This window comes from Asterias amurensis, chromosome 11 (genome assembly GCF_032118995.1).
Source record: "Asterias amurensis chromosome 11, ASM3211899v1".
Classification (NCBI taxonomy): domain Eukaryota; kingdom Metazoa; phylum Echinodermata; class Asteroidea; order Forcipulatida; family Asteriidae; genus Asterias; species Asterias amurensis.
This window is the reverse complement of record NC_092658.1, coordinates 21,778,318-21,805,588: the sequence shown is the minus strand read 5'-3', so window position 1 is coordinate 21,805,588 and position 27,271 is coordinate 21,778,318. Positions and strand designations below refer to the sequence as shown.

The 27,271-nt window shown below is 38.4% G+C and overlaps 4 protein-coding genes and 1 pseudogene across 6 annotated transcripts in view; 1 reads left to right on the top strand and 4 right to left on the bottom strand.

Annotated features, from left to right (window-relative positions):
* LOC139943939 (meiosis regulator and mRNA stability factor 1-like) overlaps positions 1–13,491 on the top strand; it is a 52,839-nt gene extending 39,348 nt beyond the window's left edge. Inside the window, exons 19-23 of the mRNA XM_071940840.1 lie at positions 3,329–3,556; positions 4,386–4,613; positions 7,470–7,743; positions 8,434–8,511; positions 9,945–13,491. Coding sequence (XP_071796941.1) covers positions 3,329–3,556; positions 4,386–4,613; positions 7,470–7,743; positions 8,434–8,511; positions 9,945–10,150 — 1,014 coding nt within the window. The 3' untranslated portion in view covers positions 10,151–13,491. The remainder of the gene's footprint in view (positions 1–3,328; positions 3,557–4,385; positions 4,614–7,469; positions 7,744–8,433; positions 8,512–9,944) is intronic.
* Positions 359–1,513, bottom strand: LOC139944097 (E3 SUMO-protein ligase ZBED1-like; annotated as a pseudogene).
* LOC139944096 (uncharacterized) lies at positions 5,892–7,117 on the bottom strand. The gene is made up of 3 exons (XM_071941051.1): positions 7,111–7,117; positions 6,608–6,927; positions 5,892–6,400 (listed from the first exon to the last, which is right to left on the bottom strand). Exons 1-3 carry the CDS (start codon positions 7,115–7,117, stop codon positions 6,143–6,145), a joined length of 585 nt encoding a protein of 194 aa, XP_071797152.1. The 3' UTR covers positions 5,892–6,142.
* Positions 13,492–17,023: 3,532 nt separating the features above from the next.
* On the bottom strand, positions 17,024–23,536 carry LOC139943958 (actin-42A-like). Its single transcript, XM_071940869.1, has 6 exons — positions 23,385–23,536; positions 21,617–21,780; positions 20,445–20,684; positions 19,471–19,717; positions 18,643–18,834; positions 17,024–17,870 (listed from the first exon to the last, which is right to left on the bottom strand). Exons 2-6 carry the CDS (start codon positions 21,740–21,742, stop codon positions 17,545–17,547), a joined length of 1,131 nt encoding a protein of 376 aa, XP_071796970.1. The 5' UTR covers positions 21,743–21,780; positions 23,385–23,536; the 3' UTR covers positions 17,024–17,544.
* Positions 23,537–24,885: 1,349 nt separating this feature from the next.
* The window catches only part of LOC139944666 (uncharacterized), a 53,953-nt gene continuing 51,567 nt past the window's right edge, over positions 24,886–27,271 (bottom strand). For all 3 annotated transcript variants that reach the window (XM_071941736.1, XM_071941737.1, XM_071941738.1), the window contains exon 35: positions 24,886–26,988. In XM_071941736.1, coding sequence (XP_071797837.1) covers positions 26,954–26,988 — 35 coding nt within the window. In that variant the 3' untranslated portion in view covers positions 24,886–26,953. The remainder of the gene's footprint in view (positions 26,989–27,271) is intronic.

The following is a 27,271-nucleotide window of genomic DNA, read 5'->3' as shown; positions in this document are numbered from 1 at the left end:
ACAACCCTTCCCCCATGCTCGGACACAGTGTGAGTGTGTGACCCCAAAAGCCCAAAATGATAAGTCAGTGGCCGACTGTTTTTTGTTGACACAAGGGGAAGGTCGACCTGGTCGGCTCTGATCAACGTCGTGTGTGTGGATTACAAAACGGCCATACTCCATTCACAAGTTTTGCACGGCCAATCAGATAGCAGGACTGGGTTACGTGTGAGAGCCAGTAGAAAACTAAGTCATGTTGAAGTACGGGCCTTCTGCTGTAAAAAACGTCCAGCGCCCTGCACTATGGTTAATGTCAACGCCCCTCTGATGAGTGACTGACTAACACAATGACTCCATGCTTCTAGTGACTTCACAGGAATTATAAACAACTGGTTGCAGGTATGCATAAAAACTTACGCGCCATCCTCCCAAGTAATTTAAATTTGGGCTCGTTTATTTTCCACCATGAAAGGGGGTCACCGTCAATGGGAATGATTGGGTCTGCAATGTAACGGCGAAGTTCTTCAGTAGCCAAAGCTCCGGGTGCTGTATCTGTGGGCTCTGATTGTTCATACAAGTCGGCGAAAAGTGACGCAAATTTGGTCCTCTTTGGGGGCAGTGCATCTGCGGGAAGTGCGTCCGTTTCAGTAGTACCAGCTGCGGCGATTTCTGTCATCTTCTCAATGACTTGATCTTTGAGTCCTTGCCAATCCTTAGGCTCAAGGAACGGGAGGCTTTTGAATCGGGGATCCATGAAACTGCAGACTTGCAGTAAAGCGATAGCGTATCTGCCCTGGAATAGGTCGCCCAACTTCTCATTCATGGCTCTCTTCACGACAGAAACTACTCAGTTGTCAGTTGATGCTTCATCCAATAACTTTTCCAGTTAATGGATGCACGGCAGTAACCCGGACACGGTGACGTAGTTCCCGCTAAAAATCTCCGTCATCTGCTTGATGGGTTTGAGCAGTTCAACAAGCTTTTCAATTGTTGCAAACTCTTCAACCGTAGGCATCAGTTCTTGTTTCTTGAGCTCGATTAGCATGCTGCATACAGGCTGTTGTTGCTCAACCATTCGTGCCAACATGTCAAATGTGGAATTCCACCTAGTTTTGACATCTTGCAACAGTTTATTTTTGGGGAATGACAACATCTCTTGCTTCTCGGCGAGTTTGTAGGTTGCGTTTGCACTTCTGTGAACATATTCAACAAGTTTTGTGCATCTTGCTAAGGTCGTGTGGACGAGTCGAGTGTCAAGTCCTGCCCTAACGATCAAGTTAAGGCAGTGGCCGAAACATGGCATGTGGGTCCACTCGATGTCTCGTACCGCTTTTGTCATGTTCGCTGCGTTGTCCGTAGCAATTGCAGCTAGGTTCGCTGCAGAGAGATTCCATTCATTAAGAACCTTTTCCAGTGTAGATCCAATACTGTCTGCATCATGTGGCGGGGGGCACTCCATGTTTTCAAGGGTGTAGCTTTTTAATTCCCAGGATGGACTAATAGCGTGAAAGGTTACACCCAAGAACTGGGACATATTGCGTGCTGTCCATAGGTCCGTTGTCAGGGAGAAAAATTCCGATGTTTCGACGAAGGGAGCGATGGTGTTGGTACGAAGGTCCTCGTACATCTTTGGAATTACCGAGGTTGAAATAGTCTTTCTCGAAGGCACCACGTAACGCGGGTCAAACTTCTGAAGCATGCGTATGAATCCGGGCTCCTCCACCGTGTATATTGGTTTCATATCTCTGGCTATATGATATGCCACTGCCTTGGTTAGTTCCTTTGCCTGGATACTTGCCGATGCGTACTGCCCCACCTTCTTGAAGATCTCCTGTAAAATATACAAAAAACGAACACTATTTGAATATGGTGATTAAACTTATAACTTATTACAAATACAACATTTATAATGATATATAGAATAGAATCTCCCAAATTCCCCCAAAGTAAAAGCATGCAATGCAATCATGATCAAAAACCTAAATTAACTGGAAAACAGCTCGAATTACGATTGTTTATCATCCATCAGAGTTCAGACATTATTTGGTCAAACTTCACACACGCAGTTTAAATTTATTTTTTTATTTTCACAAGTTCAATTGTTTTTCTTGCTTTTCCCATGTTTCTGCGGGAATTCTGCCCCTGAAGGACTACGTTTTTAAAATAAATATAATATTGCTAATGCTTCAGTTAGACGACGATTTATTAAGTAATTACGAATAAAATAAAATTACTCACATCTATTGGTTGTTCAATTGAACTTGAATCTCCCTGTCCGCTACTAGTAGTAGCTTGTCCAGTGACGACGTTTGGCAAGGACGCTGATTCTGTTGAACTGGCACTGGAAGATGGCTCACCCGTTGTCATTTCTCGGAACTCGCGTGGGTGCTTAAATTTTAAATGACTCCTTAAACTTGATGTGCTTTGTGCATGGGATAGTGGCGTGTCACACTCAAAGGAGTCGGCGTACTCAAAGGAAACACTACTTGCGTTGCGTGCCTGGTATATTTTGTGGCCAGTCTGGGCTGGAGTGCAGTTGTGTCTGGACTCTCTGCTCTGTGCCAATCAAGCCAGTGCACGTCGGCGTACTCAAAGAAATCGGCGTACAAAGGAAATCCCAGGAATTTAGTTACTCATGCTTGGTATATTTTGTATATTGTGAGGAGTGTGAGCGGCTGAGTATTCACGGATAATACGAATATCCGCGGATCAAGCAATATCCGGTTACTTGGTTGTAATTACAGAACTATCCGGTTTATAAATAGCTATTCGCGCCCTATGCGGATATCCGGTTAAGAAAAAAAAGGCATTCGCGGTTACGGATAGGAAAACCTATTAGCCATTAACCGGATATTTGAATAATTCGCCCAGGCCTAAATCTTGTTCATTATTTAAATACTATCCTTTAACATTGCTAATTATTCTACCCAATGTGCTTCAGTGTTGGCCAGCTGTTCAGTATATTTGGTGCACAAGAAATTAGGAGCTATAGGCAGTATTTGGTATAGCCAAATGTATTTTTTTGTAGTAGCGAATCTGCTAATATTCAACACTGGACCCAATTTCATAGAGCTGCTTAAGCACAAAATTTTGCTTAAGCAAGACTCCGGCCAAGACTCCACTCAATTGTTATGCTAAGTAAACAACAGCTAAATACCAGTCACAAGCAATGTATATGGCATGAAATTTTGGTCGGTAGCATGTTTAAATTAAGCAAGCTATTTTTGTGCTTAAGCCAATTTTTAGCTTAAGCAGCTCTATGAAATTGGCTCCTGTTAGATTTACTGGTAGATTTGTTTGTATTTATTTCTTGCCATATGACTGGATTGATTTTGTGTTATTTGACTAGGTTGAGGAGCAGGGCGATGAACGTGTCGTCAAACTGACTAGGAATGAGCAGTTAGCACTCCTTGCTCACCGTACTTCTGAAATGTTGCAGGCAAACCGTCTTCACCTCATCAATGTTGCCGTGTTCCATGAGTTGTATGTCAGATCCTATACTTATTCTATTTGCTTCAAGGACTTGGGCGTCAACAACTTAGAGGAGTTAATGGCTTTATTTCCTCGTGTTGTTGAGGTAGGTAGAAACATCAAGTTGTCAACCTTGTGGGAATTTGAGAAAATAATTTGGTGACTGTTTCCAAATGTAAAATCTATTGAATTAAACTGTGAATTATGATCACAGATGCATTCTCAGCTTTCATTTATTCCAATCTGTATTATAGCATAAACTCAATTGTTCCAGGTCACTCTTGCTTTATGTCACTGAAGTAGGGTTTCTTGTACAATTTACTCATATCCCATGCTTTGATGGCTTGATGTGAGTTGGTCTAAAAGATTAACACAACCCTACCCTACCCAGACTGCTATCGTAGTCAATGACACAATGAGATGAGATGATCTCAATGAGATGAGATATTAATGCATTGTCTAAGGAATCTTCACATCTTTCTTGTCTTTCCACATGAGTGCAAGAAGACTATGAAGCAAAAACCGATTCCTCCTTGTTTGATAGTTTTAAGGCCATGTAAGGCATCTGCTTCCAGATGAGTGAGACTTCTCTGTATGCAGTGGTTTGCCTGGCCCTAAGACCTACAAATACATCCTATCGGGGCTGCAGTTGTCGAGGAAGATGTTCTTTTCCTGATCAAGTAGATTTTAATCAGGAAAGGGAAATCGGATAAGGCATCTCGGAAGACAGGACGCAGTGATTTTTGTAAACCTTTAAAAGTCAGATAAGTCGCGTCTTGACTGCGGGAAATTGGTACTACCTTAAACCTCTCGGTCACAGAATCAATGACAGCCAAGCAGTTCCATCGTAAATGAAGCATTTGCATAAAAGTTACACAAGCGATGGTGGGGTTTTGTTTCACTTAAAGTGACTTTTCTTCTTGTTGCTGTTTTAGATCGTCAGTGATGGTGCTGAGAAACGCTTGCATTTGGTGGAGAAAATGCAACTAAGCCAGTTAGCTCAACAGGTTCTTGTGGTGTTTCTTGAATCTACTGGAGGACGACTACTTATCAATGACATTACACATGCATATCAACAAGTGTGGCATCAACAGTTGCTTCCAATGGAATATGGACACAGCAGATTGCTCACACTTATGAAGAACCTTCATTACATTCTCAAGGTCAGATATCCTATTCAGATTTTTCAATTAAAGACACTGGACACTATTGGTAATTGTCAAAGACTAGTCTTCACAGTTGGTGTATCTTAATATGCTTAAAACAACAAACCGTTGGAAATTTGAGCTCAATTGAGACTTAATGAAAGAAAAAAACACCCTTGTTGCACCATGGTCACACGAAGTTGTGTGCTTTCAGATGCTTGATTTCGAGACCTCAAATTTGTGTAAAATTACTTCTTTCTTGAAAACTACGTCACTTCAGAGGGAGCTGTTTATCGCAAGGTTTTATACTATCAACCTCTCCCCATTACTCGCAACCAAGAAAGGGTTTATGATAGTAATTGTTTTGAGTAATAACCATTAGTGTTCACTGCCTTTAAAAATATGTGGCCTTCGAGTTCAGTATGAATTTGAATTAAAAATTGGGTAGGTATTGTATAGGGAAAAGGCGTTAATTGTTGGCGGACACCGAAAGTGAACGGGTGTGCATCAAGCTTATCGGCAGCCAGCCATGCAGCTGTGATTGGCCAAATAAAATAAATCACGGCACAGCCTATTTTCAGAGCCACAGCCACACTTTTTAGTGCATGTACTCTCAAAAATAAAAACCAGTTTATTATTTTATGCAGAACAGTTACACGGTTACCTGACAGATCATCCGGTTACACATTAACAATTATACTTTTCGGATAAACGTAAAAAAATTCACTGGAATGTGCCGCAAAATGCTGACCACATTGCTATTACACAGTACACAATGCTCGATCACACACACACACAAACATTGTTTTCAGGCCTATGTTACTTTGCATGTGAAAAAAAAAGGGAAAAAGAAACATTGGATACTAGAGGGCAATTTGAAATGTGCGATAGCATGAGATTAAACGCCCTCTAGTTGTGAAATTACGCGAACCAGTTGCAGACACCTTGATACAAAGACTCATTGTGTCTGCATATGCTCGGGAAAATCTTCTTTTTTCCCCCAAAATTGCAATGATGATACCATTTTACTGTGCATTGTACAGCATTGTCAGCGCTGCATGCTCATTCTGTCAGCATCGTGGTCAAAATGGAGCATTTTCATGAGAATTTGAGCGTCTTTATGACAAAACTACAGAATATGTAGGCTTAATTGTACAAACATGATCAATTTAGATGTCTGCTTAGATGTAGGGATATCATTGGAAGTAAAATACTGATCTAGCCTCTCTATGTAGTTACGGATGATTTCTATCTGGTCATACGTGTCAAGACGAACGACCAGTGCAGCGCTAATAAGCGCTCCCATCAACGGAGATTGTGCCATCACAATCCATTGCGCATGTGTATATGTATACAACGTAACAGTGTACACTGTCAATGATTAAATCTATCACAAAGTTAAGCGTCTTATAATGAAGGAAAATGATAGTGTTTTTCTGTGGCAACTACTGCTGGTTATTACTCTACCAACTGCTGCCTCCATGTTTGGTTGATGGGTTCAAGAGTATCAGAATAGAAACGGAACGTACTCAACATGATGATGAATGTCAAGGGGGTCCAGGCTGTAGGGGAACCAAGTCATGCCGTACCACCACACCGGAACAACCACTGTCTCGCAAGACGTTGACCTTGATGCTTACGACTTCATCTTCTTTGACAGGCATACCAGGCTTCACTTTCACCTTGCAGGTCGCACTCATTATCGGAAGACTATGGCCACATGCCAAACTGACGAACCCATCGTTGGAGCAACAGTCATGTAGCTGTGGTTCAACTATCACCATTCCAGCAACTATTTCTTTCTCCTTGGTTTCAACCCGACATTGACATGAGGAACAGTGAGATGCCTCGTCTCTTCATTGCTGCTGACCACCAGCCTGCGACTCTTCCGAAACATAACCATGACCTGTTCCCCTACGCTGATTCAAAGAAGAAGAAGATTCATCTGGGGTGACTATTCCTGCCACATTCATGGGTCGTTTCTGACCCCCTCGCTGCATAAAGTCACTTGCCAAGTGTCCTTTTTTATGACACGCCCTAGAACTCCAGTCAGCTGCTCTGGATGAGTCTTGTTTTGGGGAGGCTCCATGTGTCCACTTGTCCTTGGTCGGTTGACCATTCTCGTTCTTTGTTACAGTATCGGGTGGTTGACAAAAGTGGGAGGCAGTGTCAAACTTTCCCCCATGGGCCTCAGTATACTGTTCAGCCAGTGTGGTCATCGTCTCGATGTCATCCGGCTTCCGCTCTTTCAGGAATAATGCCAAGTCCTTTCCACTACCCTTGATGAATTGTTCTCGAAGAAGGAGATCTTGTCGACCATCATACGTCTTAACTGCCGAGGATAAATCAACCCACCTAGTGAAATAGTTCTCTCGCCTTACAGAAAATTGAGATGCTTTCTCACCACTGTCTGGAGTTGCGCTTCAGAACTTGGCCCTGAAACCATCCTGAGTCTTTTTGTGTAATTTGGGGTACTGCGCCTTGACCGCTGAGTATCTTATCAGCAGGAAATTACAGTACATGCTTTCAGCGCATGCACCAGAGATATTTGCTTTTGCAATTTTGGGGAATAACCTTTTTCCAAGCACGCACAGACACTGTAACTGTTTTGTATGCATCAAGTAGTGTGCTGTATATTTTCACCAATATAGGGCGTTTCGTTTCCTGCTATTGAATTGTTTTATAATGCCCTCTTGCATTTATCTGAGGTTCTTTGGTCATGCTGAGATTTGAACCATGTTTTATTTTCTATAAGATGATCTTTGATCACATCGGCTTTTTTATTGCTATATTTGATATTATTTGTTTCACATTTTTTGAAGGTGTTTATTAATAATGTGATGTTTTTTCTTGTTGCCTTCAACTTTGATGTAGGTGAAGAATGAATGGATGGATGATTGCTATATTGAGCTGACCCTTGTACATCAGTTTGCACACAAAGTTCGCAATGTGCTGATCAAAAACAACCGCCTGAGTATGACCTTTCAAGAGTTAGTGACCAAGTACCAAAGCTTGTATGGTGTACAGCTTGAGCCAGCAGACTACGGACATACAACATTAACTTCTCTGATTGGAACAGTACCTAGAGTGCTATCAATAGTCAGTAAAGGCGCCAGGCAAGCAGTTACTCTGAATCCAAGCTGCCTTGGTAAGACAATTCCACTGTTCAATCAAACAAAGTTCACGCCAACATCGTTAAGTGTATATTTCCAACTCATTAGAAACCAGGGCTACAAAGAGCAACTTATGTCACAGGGAAACTTGTATATTCCTCAAACCACCAAAAAATCAGGAGAAAGAGCATTTTCAGTCGAGGCCCTAGGATATGGAATTCCATTCCACACTCCATCAACAATTCTAGCTCTGTTTTCATGTTCAAAGGGTTACTGAAAACATTCTTTTTCATTCAGTAAATCTCGCCTTGCTTGGCCTGCAGTTCTAGTAAAAGAGAGACAGGCTTTTCGCAGGACGTTCTTGACTAAATACTGCAGGCTTTTCCTAGTTGTGGTTTTTCTCTTGGTTTTTGATTGCATAACCATTGTTTTGTTTTTCCTGTCATTCTCTGAGCACTTTGCAACCTTATGAAAAGGCGCTATATAAATGGCGTATTATTATTAATTCAATTGAATTTGTAATAATTTGAATTGTAAAAACCATGTTCTTTGCAACATAGAGATCAAGTTTGTGGAAGCTTTCTCATTTTAATGTTCAGACTCTAAAGTGACATTAACTTTGTGTAAATGAATTGTTTCTACCATTGCTTTTATGTCTATCTCATGACATGTTTCTTAAGACTTCATCTGACAAGTCACTTGGTAGTTGTTTTTGTTTTTAACAGCTCCTCCTGGGCCAACTGAAGTAGAAGACACTAATAAACTAAGAAGGCTTAGTGATCAAGGAGTGTTTATTCGTAAAGGTATGTCAATTATTTATCAAGCTGACCACATGAGTTGTTTTGTTTTTATTCTTGCTGTTGTGTATGAACACAATTGTTTGTCACAGTAAATGTCATTTTCCTGAATACTTATGCGTCACTATTTTCAGTAGTTACTGTTTTTAATTTGAAGTTGTCAATAAACCTAACTCAACTTGACCATTTAATCACTACTTAGCATTTACCCTCTAGTTACCACTAGTTAAATTGCATTTAGAGTGTCATAAACGGTAGTGTCCTCTATAGTTCTATACCCACCAATTGTAAATACTTTAATCTTTTAATTCAGGATCAAGTTATTTACTTGCAATGCAAATTTAAAATTGATCATAAAATTCAGCTTAAAATTCTCATGTGAGCAACCAGTTGTGGCAATTTGACAGCTAATGACATTCATTTTAAACAACAATGTTAAACCCTTTCATAGATTTTAAAATTGTGGGTTTTTAAACAAAACTTTGTACACAATCCATACTCTGCAGCTAAGGTCAGACATATAAACAGTGTTGATGGACAATCACAAAATAATATGAATAATAAAAATAATAACTAATAATAATTGTGGCTTCCCCAGCTGTGACACTTGTGTCCTTAAGCAAGACACATAACCATTGCTTCGTCATTCGGATGGGTCATAAAGCCGTTGGTCCCATGTGTTGTGTAAAGGCATGTAAAAGAACCCAGTGCACAAAAGAGAAGGGGTTCGCCCGGGTGTTCCTGGCTGGATTGGCAGCATTTTGCTCCGCAGCACCTTGTAAACCATGACATGGTGCTTAAGGATTAGGTCTTATATCTCAAAATTCGCCCCACTCCTTGCAGTAATAATACCTGGCGCTTTGTATCCTTTGGCAAAAGGCGCGTTATAAATACGGTTATTATTCTTATTATTATAGCGCACATGTCCAGCGCTCCTGGTGCTGTAACAGTACTTCCTGCAAGATGTGGGACTACATTTGAATTATGAGACCTAATTCTGATAGCACCATGTAATGTTTTACAAGGTGCTGTGGCGCAATTTGCTGCCGATCGACCCAGGAACACCAGGACGAACCCCTTCTCTTTTCGATAAGTGCACTGGGTTCTTTTACATGCGTTACACAACACATGGACCAACAGCTTTACGTCCCATCCGAAGGACGAAGCAATGGTTAAGTGTCTTGCTTAAGGACACAAGTGTCACGGCTGGGGATTCAAACCCACACTCTGCTGATCAGAAACACCAGAGTTTGAATTAGGTGCTCTAAACCCCTTGGCCACGACACTTCCACGTATGATACAACTGATTATAAAATGAGGCTTCATGTTCTCATGGGCCATTATTACAAGATCATACAGGTACAGTCTGAGAACAACACAACTAGTTTTTACTACTTCTTGGTGAAAAATCCTGTCTTTTTAAAAAATTATCTTTGCAGTAGCCCAGCATAAGCCAGCATCTTTGACAATACCTACTATGGACAGTCAGGGGAAGTGCCTGACTATATCTGATAAAGCAGTCACTGATAGACGCAGTACACTGTCCACCCCCTCAGATGAATCCAAGACCCAAAGACTATCAACAAATAAAAGCAGAGGACGCTGCCAGCTTGCTGCAAACTTTACAGCTAAGGAGGAAGTATAGTAGACTCTTCACAGCCAGTCAATTGTTGCTATATTTCTCACATACATCAATGTTCAGATGTCAATGAAAGTTTGAGTTTGATGTAAAGATGTGCGTAAAGATGATCACAACAGCTGACATGTTCCTAGTTGTCTTATTTCGATTTTGTTTTGATCATATTAACTGCAGTCCAGTTTACTTTAAGGTAGGGATCATGAAAATACTTGTACCTTAAGCACCGAGTTTGCAAGTTGGGTATAAATGCAACCACAAGATGTAACAAAAAATAGCAATAATTTATTTGTGAAATGATTAAACATGTTTAATCTAAAAAAGCTAAAAGGTTATACATGTGTATATTGGTTTTGTGAATGTTTCAGTTCTGAAGGATTATTCAATGCTGTGCCTTTCATTTTTTTCAAATAAAACATTTATTAAATTGATAAAACTTATCAAATTTAAAAAAATTCCCTTCAACTACCCCCAAATTAATTTGGATTAATAATTTAAAAAAAAAGAACAAAAAGTATGTATTAGTCTTGTTCCTTTTGTCCCAATCCTCATGCTATGGGAAGGGTTTTGAACCCGCTCTCCAGAGCAGGGCCCAATCCTCATGCTATGGGAAGGGTTTTGAACCCGCTCTCCAGAGCAGGGCCCAATCCTCATGCTATGGGAAGGGTTTTGAACCCGCTCTCCAGAGCAGGGCCCAATCCTCATGCTATGGGAAGGGTTTTGAACCCGCTCTCCAGAGCAGGGCCCAATCCTCATGCTATGGGAAGGGTTTTGAACCCGCTCTCCAGAGCAGAGCCCAATCCTCATGCTATGGGAAGGGTTTTGAACCCGCTCTCCAGAGCAGGGCCCAATCCTCATGCTATGGGATGGGTTTTGAACCCGCTCTCCAGAGCAGGGCCCAATCCTCATGCTATGGGATGGGTTTTGAACCCGCTCTCCAGAGCAGGGCCCAATCCTCATGCTATGGGATGGGTTTTGAACCCGCTCTCCAGAGCAGGGCCCAATCCTCATGCTATGGGATGGGTTTTGAACCCGCTCTCCAGAGCAGGGCCCAATCCTCATGCTATGGGATGGGTTTTGAACCCGCTCTCCAGAGCAGGGCCCAATCCTCATGCTATGGGATGGGTTTTGAACCCGCTCTCCAGAGCAGATGTCTTAAAGGGAAGGTATATGTTTGGTAGTTACTCTTTAAATCAATGGCAATAAAGACTTACTTATAACTACAGCAGCTTTTGATAGTATAAAGCATTTTTAGCATAATTCACTCTGGAGTCATGTGGTTATGGAAAAAAGATATGTTTTAATTCAAACAAATGCGAATCTCAGATTTTGTTTGCCAATTGTGGTTTTTTCCTGATTATTTCAAAAATAGTACCAATGTTTGAAATGGAAGTTTCATACATTTTGCTATATACATTTATATAGAATTATAATAATCCAATGGTTCGTTCCAAAAATCAATGGTATACAGTCTCTTTAACCACTAGACTACCGAGTATGCCCAGTGCGAGAGGTTAGTTCAAATCCTGTAGTTCGCAGCGAGCACCCTTCACTGGGCTCCCTAGTGGACTACTACTAGTTAGACATCTGTTCTAGAATATGGAGTCTTGAGTTCAAATCCCTCTCAAGTAGCCTGCGGATTATTGGCTGCAGAAATCGGAAAGCACCGAGTGTACACTGCTTGATTTGAAAGCACCGAGTGTACACTGCTTGATTTGAAAGCACCGAGTGTACACTGCTTGATTTGAAAGCACCGAGTGTACACTGCTTGATTTGAAAGCACCGAGTGTACACTGCTTGATTTGAAAGCACCGAGTGTACACTGCTTGATCACATTATGTATTCTTTATCCCTATTACATTTATAACATCTGTGAAATTATATTTGAATTATGTTGCAACAACATAGAATTGAGTTATGTTGTAACAACATAAAACAGGTAAAATATTCAAGATTCGGGTAAATCTGACTTTATTGAAATGTAAATCCTGTAGGCCTACTGGTTGATTTTATAAAAGTCGTAAGTTAAAGAAATAAAGCGATTGCTTAGAAGATAAAGAAGTCATTTATTTTATTTGATAATGTTATTTTCTTATGGTGACTAAACAGCAACATGTTGGAATAAACAAATGTTGCCCTTTTTTGCTGAATATAAGAAGTTTGTAATGAGGCAACTTTTAAAAAGGCACAGACCTCAAATGGTATATTATTTACCTTTCTTTAAATAGCAATAGATAGATTGCATTAATTGTCATCGACCGCTATATTTGATGAAATGTGCATGCGTGCAAGGCTATCATTGGCTAAGAGCTGTGCGTTCGCGTACACATATGCACTTTTGCATTGTTTATACATCAAATATGGCGATTGATGACGCTTAATGCAGTCCATCTATTGACTCGGGTACAATGATGATGATACCTGGCACTTCAATTAAAAGGGATCAATATATGATTTGTAATAACTGGTCATGTGTAACAATTTGTTTATGGATGAGAACAAACCCACAAAGTAATAAAAACAAATGGGTATCTACAATGTATGTGTGTGTGATGTGTGTTGTAGTACGGGTTTATTGGTATCATCCAATTTGTTTACTTGAAGCCACCAGTTCACTTAGCTGCTAAGGTATACTGTACTGTACTATAGAGCTATAGCTCTATGTACTGTACACACTTGTTATAATACAAGCAACAGAAATATTAAAACCTTGACTCTTAGCAACTGTTGATACTGCTGACTGTACAGCTTGCTGAAGAAGTTTCTGGAGTGTTGCCACCAGTTTTGAATCTAAAACTTCTCATTACGAGCTCAAATTTGTGTTGGTGTGGCAACCCACAAACCTTCAGCCATATGTACCTTTCATATTTATGGTTGGTGTTCTACATCGATATGTCATGCTATTCTGTCAAGAATTTGTTTCATAAATCATTGAGAGTTATAATATCAACAACTATTTCATATAAAAAGGTGCAAAGACTCGACATTCTTCTTATTTCTTTTGTGTATAAAACCTTTTGCTGCCAGTATCCAAGCAACCAGCTTTAAAAAATGGTTTACATGTCCGCTTTGCTGACAACATATTTGTTACATGGACACGCACCGTGCCCAATTGAGCGTCTACTTGAGTGACTACTTGAGTTGAGCGCTACGATGCACAAGCCACACAACACAATCACTTAACCTTTATGTAGTATCTACCGTAGCAGTTAGTATTTATTTATTCGTATAGTTAGTGCTGTTATCCTGTCCTGTTCTGTAATCTTGTAACGGGCACATCCGCCACAAGCCTCGGCTTTTAGGATGATGCCTCCATGTGATGTGAATGTGGAAATAAATGTTTTATTGATTGATTGATTGATTGATTGACTAATGCAGCCTGCTAGTTCATCCTAGGACCTTCTCACACAATGCAACTTTTATAGGCAACTTGGAGGCAACCAACTGCAGTGTATGCTACCGGACTACTTCGGCTGCAAATGAAAAAATTTTCAAGCGATTTCTTACGAGCCCCAAGAAAAATGTGTGAATGGGTTTTCTTCTTTGAGATTGCCTGAGAATGGTTGCCTGTAAATTGCCTCGTGTGACATGGGCCTTAGTCTCCAACCCAGTATCTTCTTTCATCGTCTTCTCCATGTTCCTGATTGGGCCTCCTGCTGCTAAATCTGATTTGGATCCCTGACTTGCTGGTAGATCTGGATGTCTAATGAACATGCTGAGCAACTTGATCCTATCCAAGGGGCCTTGTCACACAAGGCAACTTTTGCAGGCAACTTGGAGGCAACCAACTGCAGTGCATGCTACAGGACCACTTTGGTAGCACACAGGTCAATTTTCAAACATTGTCTTACGATCCACAAGAGAAATAGGTGAACATTCAAATGTGAATGCCTTTTCTTCATGGAGATTGCCTGGAACTGGTTGCCTGTAAATTGCCTCGTGTGACATGGCCCAGGGCCCTCATCAGGTGATGTTCATTGCCATACTGAGCATCTGGGGGTACCACCCATTGTGACATCAAAGTGCACAGTCAACCCTCGTTATAAAGAGCACAGGGGTTTGAATCCCAAGCTGTGACGTTTGTGTTCTTAAGCAAGACACTTAACCATTGCTTCGTCCTTTGGATGGGACATAAAGCTGTTGGTCCCACGTGTTGTGTAACGCATGTAAAAGAACCCAGTGCACTTATTAAAAAGAGAAGGGGTTCCTGGCTGTGGCTGCTGTATGCACTCTAGCACCCTGTAAACCCTTATAAGGTGCTAATTAATTGGGTCTCAAAATTCATCACTGCAATAACCTATCTTTATGAAAGTTTGTATATACTCAGCGCCTTGAGCTTGTGTCTTAATATTTATGCACGAAGTACGTCACGATGCTTACCCAAAACGAGGCTACAGGTGCAGCCACTGCAAGTGATGGCGGACTTGCGCCCATAGCCTCAATTTGGGTAGAATTATGACGTCATGCATAAATATTAAGAGAGTCGTATACAGGGCAAATCAAAAAGAAGTTGACCGGGATTGATGATGTTTTTCAAAACAAACGACACTCAAAAGTTCATTTATCTCTCCTGCTTATTATAACATGATTGCATTTGTGCAGAAATGCAGAGCTGTTTCGCCATAAGTTTTTTCTTTAAACACCTACCTGAGCGGAATGTTTTCAACAGAAATGGTATTTTTACTTGTTTATAATGCACTTGTTAACCATTTTAATGTAATTTTGATATGTGTACACTTCTGAACTTTTCGTAATTATCGATTAAAAAATCAGGCACCTACCTAGAGGTTTTTTGAAAAACTAAAAACACTTCTGCCGTTGAGAGCGGGCGTCAAATGACAATGCCACTGACGTCATTTGTGGGAGTTTGCTTTGTTATACATCCACGCTGCAACAAAGCTTTATCTACTTATGACGTTTTGAGAGTGATTACGTAACGGGGCTTTTCACAAATCTCGCAGAAAAGCTCTGGATAAGGGCATACAAAATGATTGTTTTTTTACACAATTGAAACCTATTTATAATCATACGACTCGATTTCCTTATTCATCGAAAACATTTTAAGTGGAATTCAGCACAGTTCACGACTTGACATTTTTGTTCAAGCTGGTCTTTAAAAATCAAATCAAGATGAAAATCTTTTTGAATTCCAAACAGTTAGGACGTGTCAAGCCTGTTTTAAAAAAAAACAAAATTTTGATGTTACCATGTTCTGTTAGCCATTTATGTCTTAGAGGTGCAAAAAATGTAAAAAATCATACCATTTTTGTGATAGGAACTTGCCAATATCTACCAACCTACCAAGTTTCAACACAAATACTTCAGGAGTGACTCGACTTCAAAAAGTGCAATTTAATGCCATGATGATGTCATTGATCTGAAACAACGCACTTATGATAGCTGCCTGACGTTCAACGTGTTTAAATTTTGAAGTGATATTACACAAAAATTCACTAAACACATCTTCAAAAAGCGCATTTTTATCAGTTTTCAACCTGCAGCTAGAGGCGCTCTTTAGTATTTTTTATATCCGTATTTTTTTTAACTGCCTACCCGCGCTAGACACCAACATAGTTCAAAGCAACTTCATAACTTTTGGCAATTTTGAATTACAAGGCACTTACGATTTCGACCGGAAGTAGAGGTGATGTTATGTCACGCATACAGTAAAACATGAAGGCCTAATTTATTACTACCAAATCACGCAAACAGAAGCCGCCGGTCTCTTGTGGCCGATTTGATAGGGATTTTCATTTATTTAAAATAGTCTAGCTTTAAGATGGCATCACATGACTAGTAATGTCATCATACCATGTCATCATACCATGTCTTTTGTCATCATCTCAGAAAGTTTCATTGACACTGGACACTATTGGTAATTGTCAAATACCAGTCTTCTCACTTGGTGTATCTCAACATATGCATAAAGTTGGTCGTCGAAGTTGCGAGATAATAATGAAGAAAAAACCACCCTTGTCACACGAAGTTGTGTACTTTCAGATGCTTGATTTTGAGACCTCAAAATCTAAATCTAAGGTCTCAAAATCAAATTCTCAGAAAGTTACTTCTTTCTCAAAAACTGCAGTACTTCAGAGGGAGCTGTTTCTCACAATGTTATACTATCAACCTGTCCCCATTACTTGTTACAAAGTAAGTTTTTATGCAAAAAATTATTTTGAGTAATTACCAACAGTGTCCACTGTCTTTAAAAGAAATTAAAAACGAGCTGTTTCGCTGCGCTGTGCTACATAACAGCCTCATATAGAATGGTCTGTTAAATATGTTTTTGGGGTTATTAAAATTGATTTGGCCTACTATCAACTTACAATTCTCACATTTTTTTTACCAATATTGTTAATGGTTTATTCAAGCAAAACCTCACACAAACGTTTTAAGAGTTGTTTCAATATTACTGATGAAATACCTGTAGTAATCATTGAAAGAATTTTTACTTTTGAACACCTTTAATTCTTTGAACATTAGAAACTGAACATATCAATTAAAAATCCTGTCAATCACAAAGATATGGTTCTGAATAATTTTCATTTTGTCGGTTTATTGGAAAAACTAAAATAATCCAAATTGATTTTTTTTGCAAACCCAAATAATGCTGCTTTGACTCTTGAAATTGAATGGTTGAACCTTTACTTCAGATTATAACAATAAACTTGTTAGGAATGAACAATCCATAATTAATACTCCAAAAAATTGTTAATGGTCTGACATTTACGACTCAAGCAGAGTCTTTCTTGAAGGCTAAAATTTGTTTCCATCTCATTACATGTACCTTTTATGTTCATAGCTACATGAGGCACTTTTTAAAGGGATTCTCATCTGTTTCTTTAAGCCAATTAAAAAAACACCTTAAAACACATCTTTTCAATCAGGTATTTGAGTAAATGGTTCTATTTGTTTTTACACTTAGATGTTTTCTTAGATTTTGCATTTGTATTGTATTTTTATACCACATGTTCTAGATTTCTTCTTGGCTTAGGCTTATGTTTAATTTTGGTTATTGTAAATCATATCTTACTGTTTGTATCAAGCGCAATGAGCACTTTGATGGATTTGTGCGCTTTATAAGTTTTCATTATCATTATTGAGTTGATGAAATTTTCCAATCGTGAAGGATAAGTATTTAAATCACTCAAACTAAGGCTCTTTTTGAAACCTCGGCTTTGGATTCGGCTCAGGCTAGCCTGGCCCAGCGGTTGTTTCGACAATATTGTGCATGCTGTGCATACGCGCTCTGGGCTTCAAACGACAGGACGGAGCCTGAAGCAAAATCCAAAGCCGAAGCCATGGTTTATTAAAAGGCCAAAGTTACCTCAGAAGAACATCAAGGATTTTGAAAAAAATGAACAAGGACATCTTAACTAACTTAGGAACTTTTGACAGAATCTTTAGAAGCATTTACGATGAACAATGCCTGGACCAGACTCATCATATTCCTGCTTACTGATCCACATTTGTTGAAAGGTAGAGAGAGATGCCAGGATGGATCCACCTATCCAAACCGAATATTTTCTCTCAGGAGGAGCAATAATCTTGATCTTCATGGTGCTTGGTGCAAGACCAGTAATATCTTTCTGCATTCTATCAGCTATGCCTGGATACATTGTAGATCCTCCAGATAACACAACATTGGCATACAGATCTTTACGGATGTCTACATCACACTTCATAATGCTGTTGTAGCAAGTCTCATGCAAGCCACATGCCTCCATTCCTGTTACAAAATACAATTGGACTCGATCAACTCCCTCTTCATGAAATACACAAATTTGACAAAATCATTCACCAACAACCAGGGCCCAATTTCATAGCGCTGCTTAGAAGCACAACAAATTTGCTTAGCATGAAACTTCTTCCTGGATAAAAACAGGATTAACAACCAAATTTCAATTTGACTTTCAGGATAAGCAAACCATAGCTGAATACTTTAGTTGGTAATCCTGTTTTTATCAAGGAAGAAATTTCATGCTTTAGTAAATTGTCGTGCTTGTGTTAGCTCTATGAAATTGGCCCCTGGGCACAGAAATAGAATCGCAGTGGTAATGGGGCCAATGGGGACATGATGACCAAAATAATATGAGGTTAATGGAGACGATAGCGGAAACCCTGCGAAATACGCATCGCAATGTAATGAACCGGAACCAGCAATCGTTAAGGGTCGCCTAGTAATCAACCTTGTGAGTCAGTTTTGTCCGCTGTACAAGAAAAAAACTACCATGTGAACGCAAGCCCATTTTGGGTTAACTCATGCTTATCTTTTGGACACCCGCAATAGGAAAGGTCCACAGTTAGAGAACGTGTACAATACCAAAGGGAGCTGTTAGAATATAAACAAAAGAGGGACATTATAGGAGGCCCACGGCTGCAGATCTACCAAAATATTTACTCCAAGAAAAAATAAAATTGAAAACAGAGTAGTCCAAATTGACCAACCTTGTGTCCACCAACAAGGAAAAATAACCCAAATCATGGAGTTTAAATATTACCAAGGAATGCTGGTTGAAACATTGTTTCTGGGCATCTGAATCTCTCATTGCCGATGGTGATTACTTGTCCATCTGGGAGCTCATAACTCTTTTCAAGAGCAGAACTGGATGCTGATGTAGCCATTTCTTGCTCAAAGTCTAAAGCAACATAACACAGCTTTTCCTTAACATCACGCACAATTTCCCTCTCGGCTGCAAAATGAAAGGAAAAAAAACTAGTTGCTCAACAAATCAATGTTTACTTGAATGAGGGGTTTTCAACTTCCAAATTTCATACGAGGAATACACGGATATGTTGACAGATTTTTTTTACAAAAACTGGAGCTTATTGTTATTGATTCAAATCGATGTATGAAGATCAAAATTCATGTCTAAAGAACTACGTCCAACTGACAGAATGAACTAGCCCGGATTGATTGTCTTGTTTTACCTACTTTGTGAAAGATGTAAAGTAGGTCTTTAAGTTTTTCATATTGGGACTGTCAAATCAAAATAAATTTAATTTAACTATCAAAAAAATATTTCAAAATAAATAAATAAATAAATTAATTTAGCTGCACTGTCAGTGGCTCTAGAGATCATGCAAACATTAACTTCTTGTCACTTTTTTCATCTGTTCACAAAATATATACAACTATTTTAGGGTAAACAAAAAGAGAGTATATTTTCCTCAAATGAAAATCCAATGTAACCACTTTGTCCAGACTGGTTAGTGGTAAGTCAACAACATTCATGTACAGCTGCCAAGCTCACTGGGACAAATATGCTATTTCTGATATTAAATGCAGGGCCGTTAACAGAAATATGACAAATTGCCTAATGACACACCTGTTGTTGTGAAGGAGTAGCCACGTTCAGTTAAGATCTTCATCAAGTAATCTGTGAGGTCTCTCCCAGCAAGATCAAGTCTCAATATAGCATGAGGTAATGCGTATCCTTCATAGATAGGTACAGTATGTGACACACCATCACCGGAATCCAAGACAATACCAGTGGTACGTCCAGATGCATAGAGTGACAACACAGCTTGAATACCAACATACATTGCAGGGGTGTTGAAGGTCTCAAACATAATCTACAGATTGTAAACAATATCACAATACTTGCAAGTTAACTTAGTAAACACTTTCTCATTTACAGTAAATATAAAACATCAATGATCATGATTTGATAAAAGTGGATTTCTTCAAGGTCAGGTTCATCTTTGTGCTGCATTTACTTTCCAATTTATAGAGTGATGAACATGCAAAGAAAATGAAAAGTCTCAAACTTTGTTTAAGTTATGTAAAATGTTCAGTATTTGGTACTCTTTTAGAAGAAATTTGAAAATTCACATCAATAAACAATCTGTACATTCCACACTTGTAAGGATTTCTTCAGCAGTGTGTAGTAACGATCTCAACCCTATGCCAACTTCACAGCTCAAATGGGACCATCAACTAGCTGAAAGATCCCAAATAAGGCTGCATTGTTTCTCGGGAAAGCTCCGATAAACAATCTTCAAGAATACTATCCCCCTTCTATGTTTTCTTGATGATTGGGCGTACATTACTCAAAGAGATAACATTGGAAAATGTTTGGAAAGCATTAATTGAAAAACATCCTCTATGCGTAAATGCTTTCTACTGTTGGCCAAGCACTTTGTTCTTGTATTATACAGTGGCAATGGTTGTCTTTCCTTTCAATAAGGCAGATCTGCAATTGTTAGTCAATCATTCAAGGGATATCAATAACAAAGGATGTAGAGGCAATTGCCACTGTTAAGTATTGGAGCTGCTATTTACAATAACTTCAAAAGTTACCTGAGTCATTTTTTCCCTGTTGGCCTTTGGGTTCAAAGGTGCTTCCGTCAGAAGCACAGGATGTTCTTCAGGAGCCACTCTTAGCTCATTGTAGAAAGTATGGTGCCAGATCTTCTCCATATCATCCCAGTTAGTGACAATTCCATGCTCAATCGGGTACTTCAGAGTCAGAATACCCCTCTTACTTTGTGCTTCATCACCAACATAGCTATCTTTTTGTCCCATGCCAACCATTACACCCTGTAATTTGCAATTAAATAAGAAAGTGTTGTAGTACACCAAAACACCTAATTCCATACTTAACTCTTTATTGCTCAAATCGTCTGAAGATTTATCCCCAACAAACAGACGCAACGTCATGCACAACCAGGGATGAGATTGTATGAACATGTAAAGCCTGAAATTTCAATAAACAGATCCCACTTAGATTTTTACAAGTTACATTTAAGAGATTGACAGTCTCCCTTCATAATTTCAATTATAACTTTGGTTCAATCATTTAAACAAAAACCGAGTCTTCTACCTCTGCCTACTCACAAGAAAATCTGAAGGTGAAGATAACAAAAAAAATGAAATCAGGAAGAGTTCTGATAACTTTATGCCTGGTTAGTTGTTCTGTGTGTTTAAGTATATTTTTTTATGTACAATGTACTTCACACAAAATGTACCAGTAATTGAGACAGTTGATTTCACATTATAAACTTGCTTTTACAAAGATTCTGCCTTTTGATTGGTTTGGAAAGCATCACATGACATGTTGCAAGGTACCAAGAAGCTGCTGTTGCTATTGCTATGGGTGTAGGAACCATTATGTTGGATTATTTTTTCAATGAAATTGATTTAAATGGTCAACCATTAAAGGTAATTTACTAACTTTTGTTTGATCTCCAAACATTTGTTTATATTAACTGCTAATTTGGCTTTAATAAGTTTATGAATTGCCTAATTAAAAAAATTCTCAGAAGTGTTTTTAACGGACTGCTTTTACTCCTGCTATGGTTAAAACTGTGACTCCCTCGATAATCCCAGAGTGGTCTAATTTTTCCCACAAGAAAATAGAACCTGCCGAAGATTATCTCGGGAGTCGTTTTAAACATAGCACTGGAAGCTGTCAATTTTTGTATCAATACATAGGATAGGAGTACAGAACTGACTTGGTTATTATTGCATACCTTATGTCTTGGCCTACCCACAATGGAAGGAAACACTGCCCGGGGTGCATCATCTCCAGCAAAGCCCCCTTTACACATTCCAGACCCATTGTCAACCACCAATGCAGCAATATCATCATCACACATCTTGAGAAATTGAAGCCTCCGGTCTTGTTGAAATCAACCTAATGAAGAGGCGACAAACATTAACACTGTGTGACAAATAATTATACAGAATCATTGATTCACAAAAAAGATTGTTACTTTTTCTTTAGTGGTCCACAAAACTGTGTATAATATAAAAAGAAAATTGTGATGATTTTACACTGCTTTTTTATCAACGTCAGTTATAACTATTTACCCCATCAATTGTTGGGTTTTACCAGGCTAATTAGCTGAACCCCCATCTTACACCCAGCCCAACCTGTGGTGAAGCCATCCATTTACAAAACTACAACACTAAAATGCTGTTTTTTTATAGTTAATTGTATTATAACAAGTTATGAATTTAATAGATGAGCGTATTTTTTATCATTAAGGCTTCTGATGTTTTGGGGGTGTTTTTTGTAACCCATGTGCAAATTACAATAAAATCGTAACTTTCTGGAAATTTGCCTATGGCGCACGTCCACTTTAACCTTTCACAGTTTTTTGTATCCCCTCTATTGTCATGTAAAAATCATGTGATCTTGTAATTGAAGTAGTGAAGTATGGCAGACAACAACAAATGCAAAGAACTTTCAGGGTGTTTTAAGTGTTTTTATAAACCATTTTAGCTAGGCATATTTTGTCTTAAGGTAAGATTTTCTACTAAAATTATAGATTATCTAAAATATCAACAAGAAAGGCTACGATTTGTCCTATCTTTGCAGGAGATTGAAGATTATGTTGTATACTTTCATGAAATCAAAAAATTATGTCATTGCGTTTTGTAAACAAAAAGTTACATGGCAGGAAAGGCGCCTGTGGGAATATTTGTAACGCGCAGATTTGGGGTAGGCCTATCGAGGAAACTGCCAAATATAGAAAATGGTTTCATCACTAATCACTCTGGTTCTTTCTGGAAATTTCTGTATATTTCTTATTTGTCCAGTGCCTCGTGCCTGAAGGACCACCAAGGCAAGATACAGGAAACAAGAAAGAATATTTCACAAAAACAGAATTTCCTTATATTATTTTTAATTTATCACTGGCTAGGGGGCCTAGCTGAAAACGATGTTTGGGTCTTTATATTAACTCCACATATAACAAATAACAATGACAAGGATCTGGGGGTGAAACAGAACAATACTCATACCAGCTAGCGTATACTTTATTTATAATTTAATAAAAAAACTTAAAAAAAAACAACAAGGGGGAACTGAAATTTTTAAGAATTAAAAAAGGTAGGGCCTAAAACGTTGATAGTAATTTCATCTTCAACAGTACTAAAATTTACCAAATAAAAAGTTATTAATTAGTAGGCCTTTAAATAGATAGTTTTGCACAGATGTGCAGGGAAACTTGACATTACTACTGATATTTTGAGTGATGAACGGTCTTGTCCTCACACGAGGTAATTTTTACACAGACAGCAACGTGCCAACGTGTGCATACAACAAAATAAAACTTAAAAGTTAGCAAGGCAAGCATTATTAAATAATAAATTAGCAAGAAAATAAATTTTTAAACACAAGAATTTGAACTTTTTAAATACGGTTCAGCTCAGCCCCAAGTGCCTTATGTGACAGTCATTAGGTTCACGTTGTTCAATGTTAAAAACACCATATTTTGAACAAATTTTACTCACCAAATTTAAACGGTTCTTTCACTTTTCGCTCGATCTTTTCAATGTGTGTTCTCGGCGCAAAAAGGAAGAAGAAGAGAAAGATCTAAAGAATATCTACTAAAAACAAGGCCCGGCCCGGGCCCAGACTACTACTCTAGCCCGGCGCCCCTGAGCCGCCGCCGCCCGAGTCGGGGCCCAGCCCGATACCGCCACGCGCGCGCACACCAAAAATGAAGCCTTGGGCGGACCAGTCCATCTTTTGCAGGTGGAAAAGGGCAAATTATACATAAATATTTTGCGTTAGATCTGCTTTTTTTCTTGTTTTCTTACATTAAATCAGTTTAGCTTCTTGGTTTATTATATAATTTAAATGTTTATTTATTGGCTTTCACCGTTTTAAATCATAATAAATTTACAGAAGCATTTTATGTGGATTCACACCTCCAGCATAGTGGTTCAATATACATATAACTAAATGACCATATTTGGTCACAATTTCTCGCAAATCATCTGATTGGTCAGTAGTTTTATCGACCGTGTGTGTGTGCGAAAAGTACATCGATCGATCACTTGGTGTGTGTGCATGGTGAACGAACAAAATAACTGTCCATGGCAAAATAATGTGCAACACATTCGTGGATTGAGTTATTAATATTTATCCCTGCATCCGATCCATGTTGCGGTATGGGCTATACTAGGCCTACCCACTGATGCAACCAGGCAATCTAGGGGGTCTAGTTGGTAAGACACTGGTATATAATGGCAAGGTCATGGGTTCGAATCTCACCCGAGTAATGTGCCTGAGCTGTGAGTGTGATCCTTTTTTTCACAGAACTTAGGGAAATTTTGGCCTTGATAAAAACAGGATTACCAACAAAATTTGTATTTGTTGCATATATTGCTTGTTTATAGTAATCAGCTGTTGTTTGCATCGTGAAAAATCACATGGAAATTTGGTTGGTAATCCTGCTGTTATCAAGGAAGAAATTTCATGCTAAGCAAATTTTCGTGCTTAGCAGCTCTATGAAATTGGGCCCTGGTAATTTAAAGGGAATTTTTTCAAATTATTTTTTTCAAATTTTAGGTCTGTGCTGGACTTGTCTTGTTATGTATTGGCATGCCTTTATTTATAAAAATATAAGTGATGAGGTTTTTTGACCGAAAAGGTATTTATGAATAGGAATCAAAGTGTGTTGAATCGGTTTCAATTATAAGTGGTTTAAACCCAGGCCTGGTTCCTCGTTGGGATTAAACCACCAGTTGAAAACCTCTTCGCCACACATTGATTCCCTTATTTGCTACTCAATTCTGTATGCACAAAAATTGTTCATTCAAAATATTTTGCTATGCAAAAATGCTGGATGAAATCGTTCCCTGAACGCCCACCCCCCCCCCTCCACCCCAAATTTTATTTTAATTTTTTAAATATATAGTAGCCAAGTAGTAATCAATAATAACAACAACAGTAATGATAACAAAAGCAGCAGCTCCTTTCAACAGAATAGTTTTATTGTAAGCGTTTAAACTGAACAGTACACACAATAATTCACGCACAAATAGTCAAGTACAACTCATCCCAGTCCTATTTGGGTCTGCAAACTGGTATGGAGATTAAAGCTTTCTAATAGTAGTTTTATCAATGTTATTGCATTTTGTTACCATTTTAAATACAAACATAAATAGTCACTTTAAAGCCAGAGTTGCTTAATTTTTGACACATCATTCTTAGTAATATAGCTTTTATACCGTTGATTTCTTTATAATCTAATCTTTCAAATCTAGTCAGTTATATCAAAGAGAAAGGACCACAATGGTTATATTCAGAAGAGAAAATTCACTTTTTCCCCCTTGCGTAGCATTTCATGCAACCTGATCGTGAAAATGTCATTCCATTTTACAACGACAGGGATTTCATGTTATTTCATAAATCAGGCTTATTTTGAGTTAGGTTTGGCACCAGTGTTTTATTCAGCATCAGTCAGCTTTCAGAAGGAAACTTATCATTTTTCCTGTTTTCTTCTTCTGAGTTTATCACAAGTTTTTGTCTTTGGTGATGGATTCCTCTCTTTATGCTAATAAGATTGCTTTTGGGAGACAATAACTGGGAACATACTTGCTAAGTTTTTGATGATAGTGCTTTGGCAGTGGACACCTTTGGTAATTGTCAAAGACCAGTCTTCTAACTTGGTGCATCTGTGAAAATTTGAACTCAATTGGTTGTCCAAGCTGCTAGAGGATAATGAAAAGAAAAACGGCCTTGTTGCACAAGTTGTGTACTTTCAGATGCCTTAAATTCGAGACCTCAGCTGAAGCCTCGAATTCAATTCAAATATAGTAAGAAATTACTTCTTTCTCAAAAACCATGTTCCACTATGTTATACTTTCAACAGCTCTCCATTGCTCAATACCAAGTAAGTTTTTATGCTAACAATTATTTTGAGTAATTAACAACAGTGTCCAGTGCCTTTAAAGGATCAATATCTCGGTTTGAACAAAGCCTATAGGAGTACTTGTTTGTGACTTCACAAGACTTTTAGGGAGATGGGTTGTGGGCTTGAGAGTCAACATTTATTTATGTCACTTACTCTAATCTTCAATAGTTTATTAACATTAAAATGATACTGAAAAGTCAACATAAAGTTTGTAGTGAATAGCCCCCATAGAAAGCAATCTGCCAGGTTAATATTAAACAATTATAAATACCCACCAGCGTTTATGCAGTCCCATCAAATGGTGGTCACTTGACCATCTTGATCTCTTACTAATTGTCTTATAAAGACATAGCCAGAGCCATTTAGAACCAGTGAGCTAGAGTGCATTCAGCATTTATATATGCATGTTGGGCAACAAGCTTTTGCAGGTGCTACAATGCATTTTTCAACCAATACGTACAATTCAAAATGTAAAATCTATTAATTCGGCTTCTACGCACAATCATTGCGCATCTGAGGCAACTTAACCTTGGTGTAGTGCAACCTAAGGAAAAGAATTGAAAAATTTAAGAAGAATACACATACAATTACATTTTGTTTATGCTTTTTAACAAAAAAGGGTATTTATAAGTGGGAATAAAATAGTATTGACTCTTAAATGGCTGTATATAACCTTGCAGGTTCGTATTCATGTGATAAAAGAGTCAATCACATGTCGGTTTTAAAAAGCCATTTAAGACATCGATGCCGATCTTTTACTCCCTTATCACAACCATTATAGTGAAGTTTTGTAGCCCCTCACACTAAAAAATATATTAGTCAAAACCAAACTATAGTCATATGAGGCATGATTTTGACTAACTTACATCAAAATCATGTCTCATATGACTAATTAGTATTGTTTTGACTTATATATTTTTTAGAGTTATCCACCAATAAATTGCTAAGGCACTGGAAAAAGTAAACACTTTTTAAGATAGGTTTTGAAGTTTATAAATTATGAGTCCCACTTTTGAAGCACCTTATAAGAGTTAACAAGGTTCTGTGATGTACTCGCTCTCATTAAGTGGTTGGGAACATCTGGGAAACAAGTGTTGTCTCTTTCAAACAAGGGCTTATATGAATTATGATTCTTCCATGGTTAAGTTTTCAATATCTTCAGAGTGTCTCCAACAGTGTGTTTTGGTTTTGACCTGTAAAATGAAAAAACAAACATTTGATCAAATTAATTTAAGAACGGGCATGAACTTACAGAGTAGCCTTATTCTAGAGAGTGCCTACAGAAGTCCTTTCCGAAGAAGGCCGTGCACATTCTTTAATGCAGACAGAAACTTGAGTTTCAAGCCAAGAAAAGCATTTCAAAGCCTCAAATATACTTGTGTGTCATACACACAAAAGAAATTATGAACAACAACAAATTATCAATTATCCATAGTTGACTCAAACTTGTGAGTTAAAATTGCATTATATTTGTGT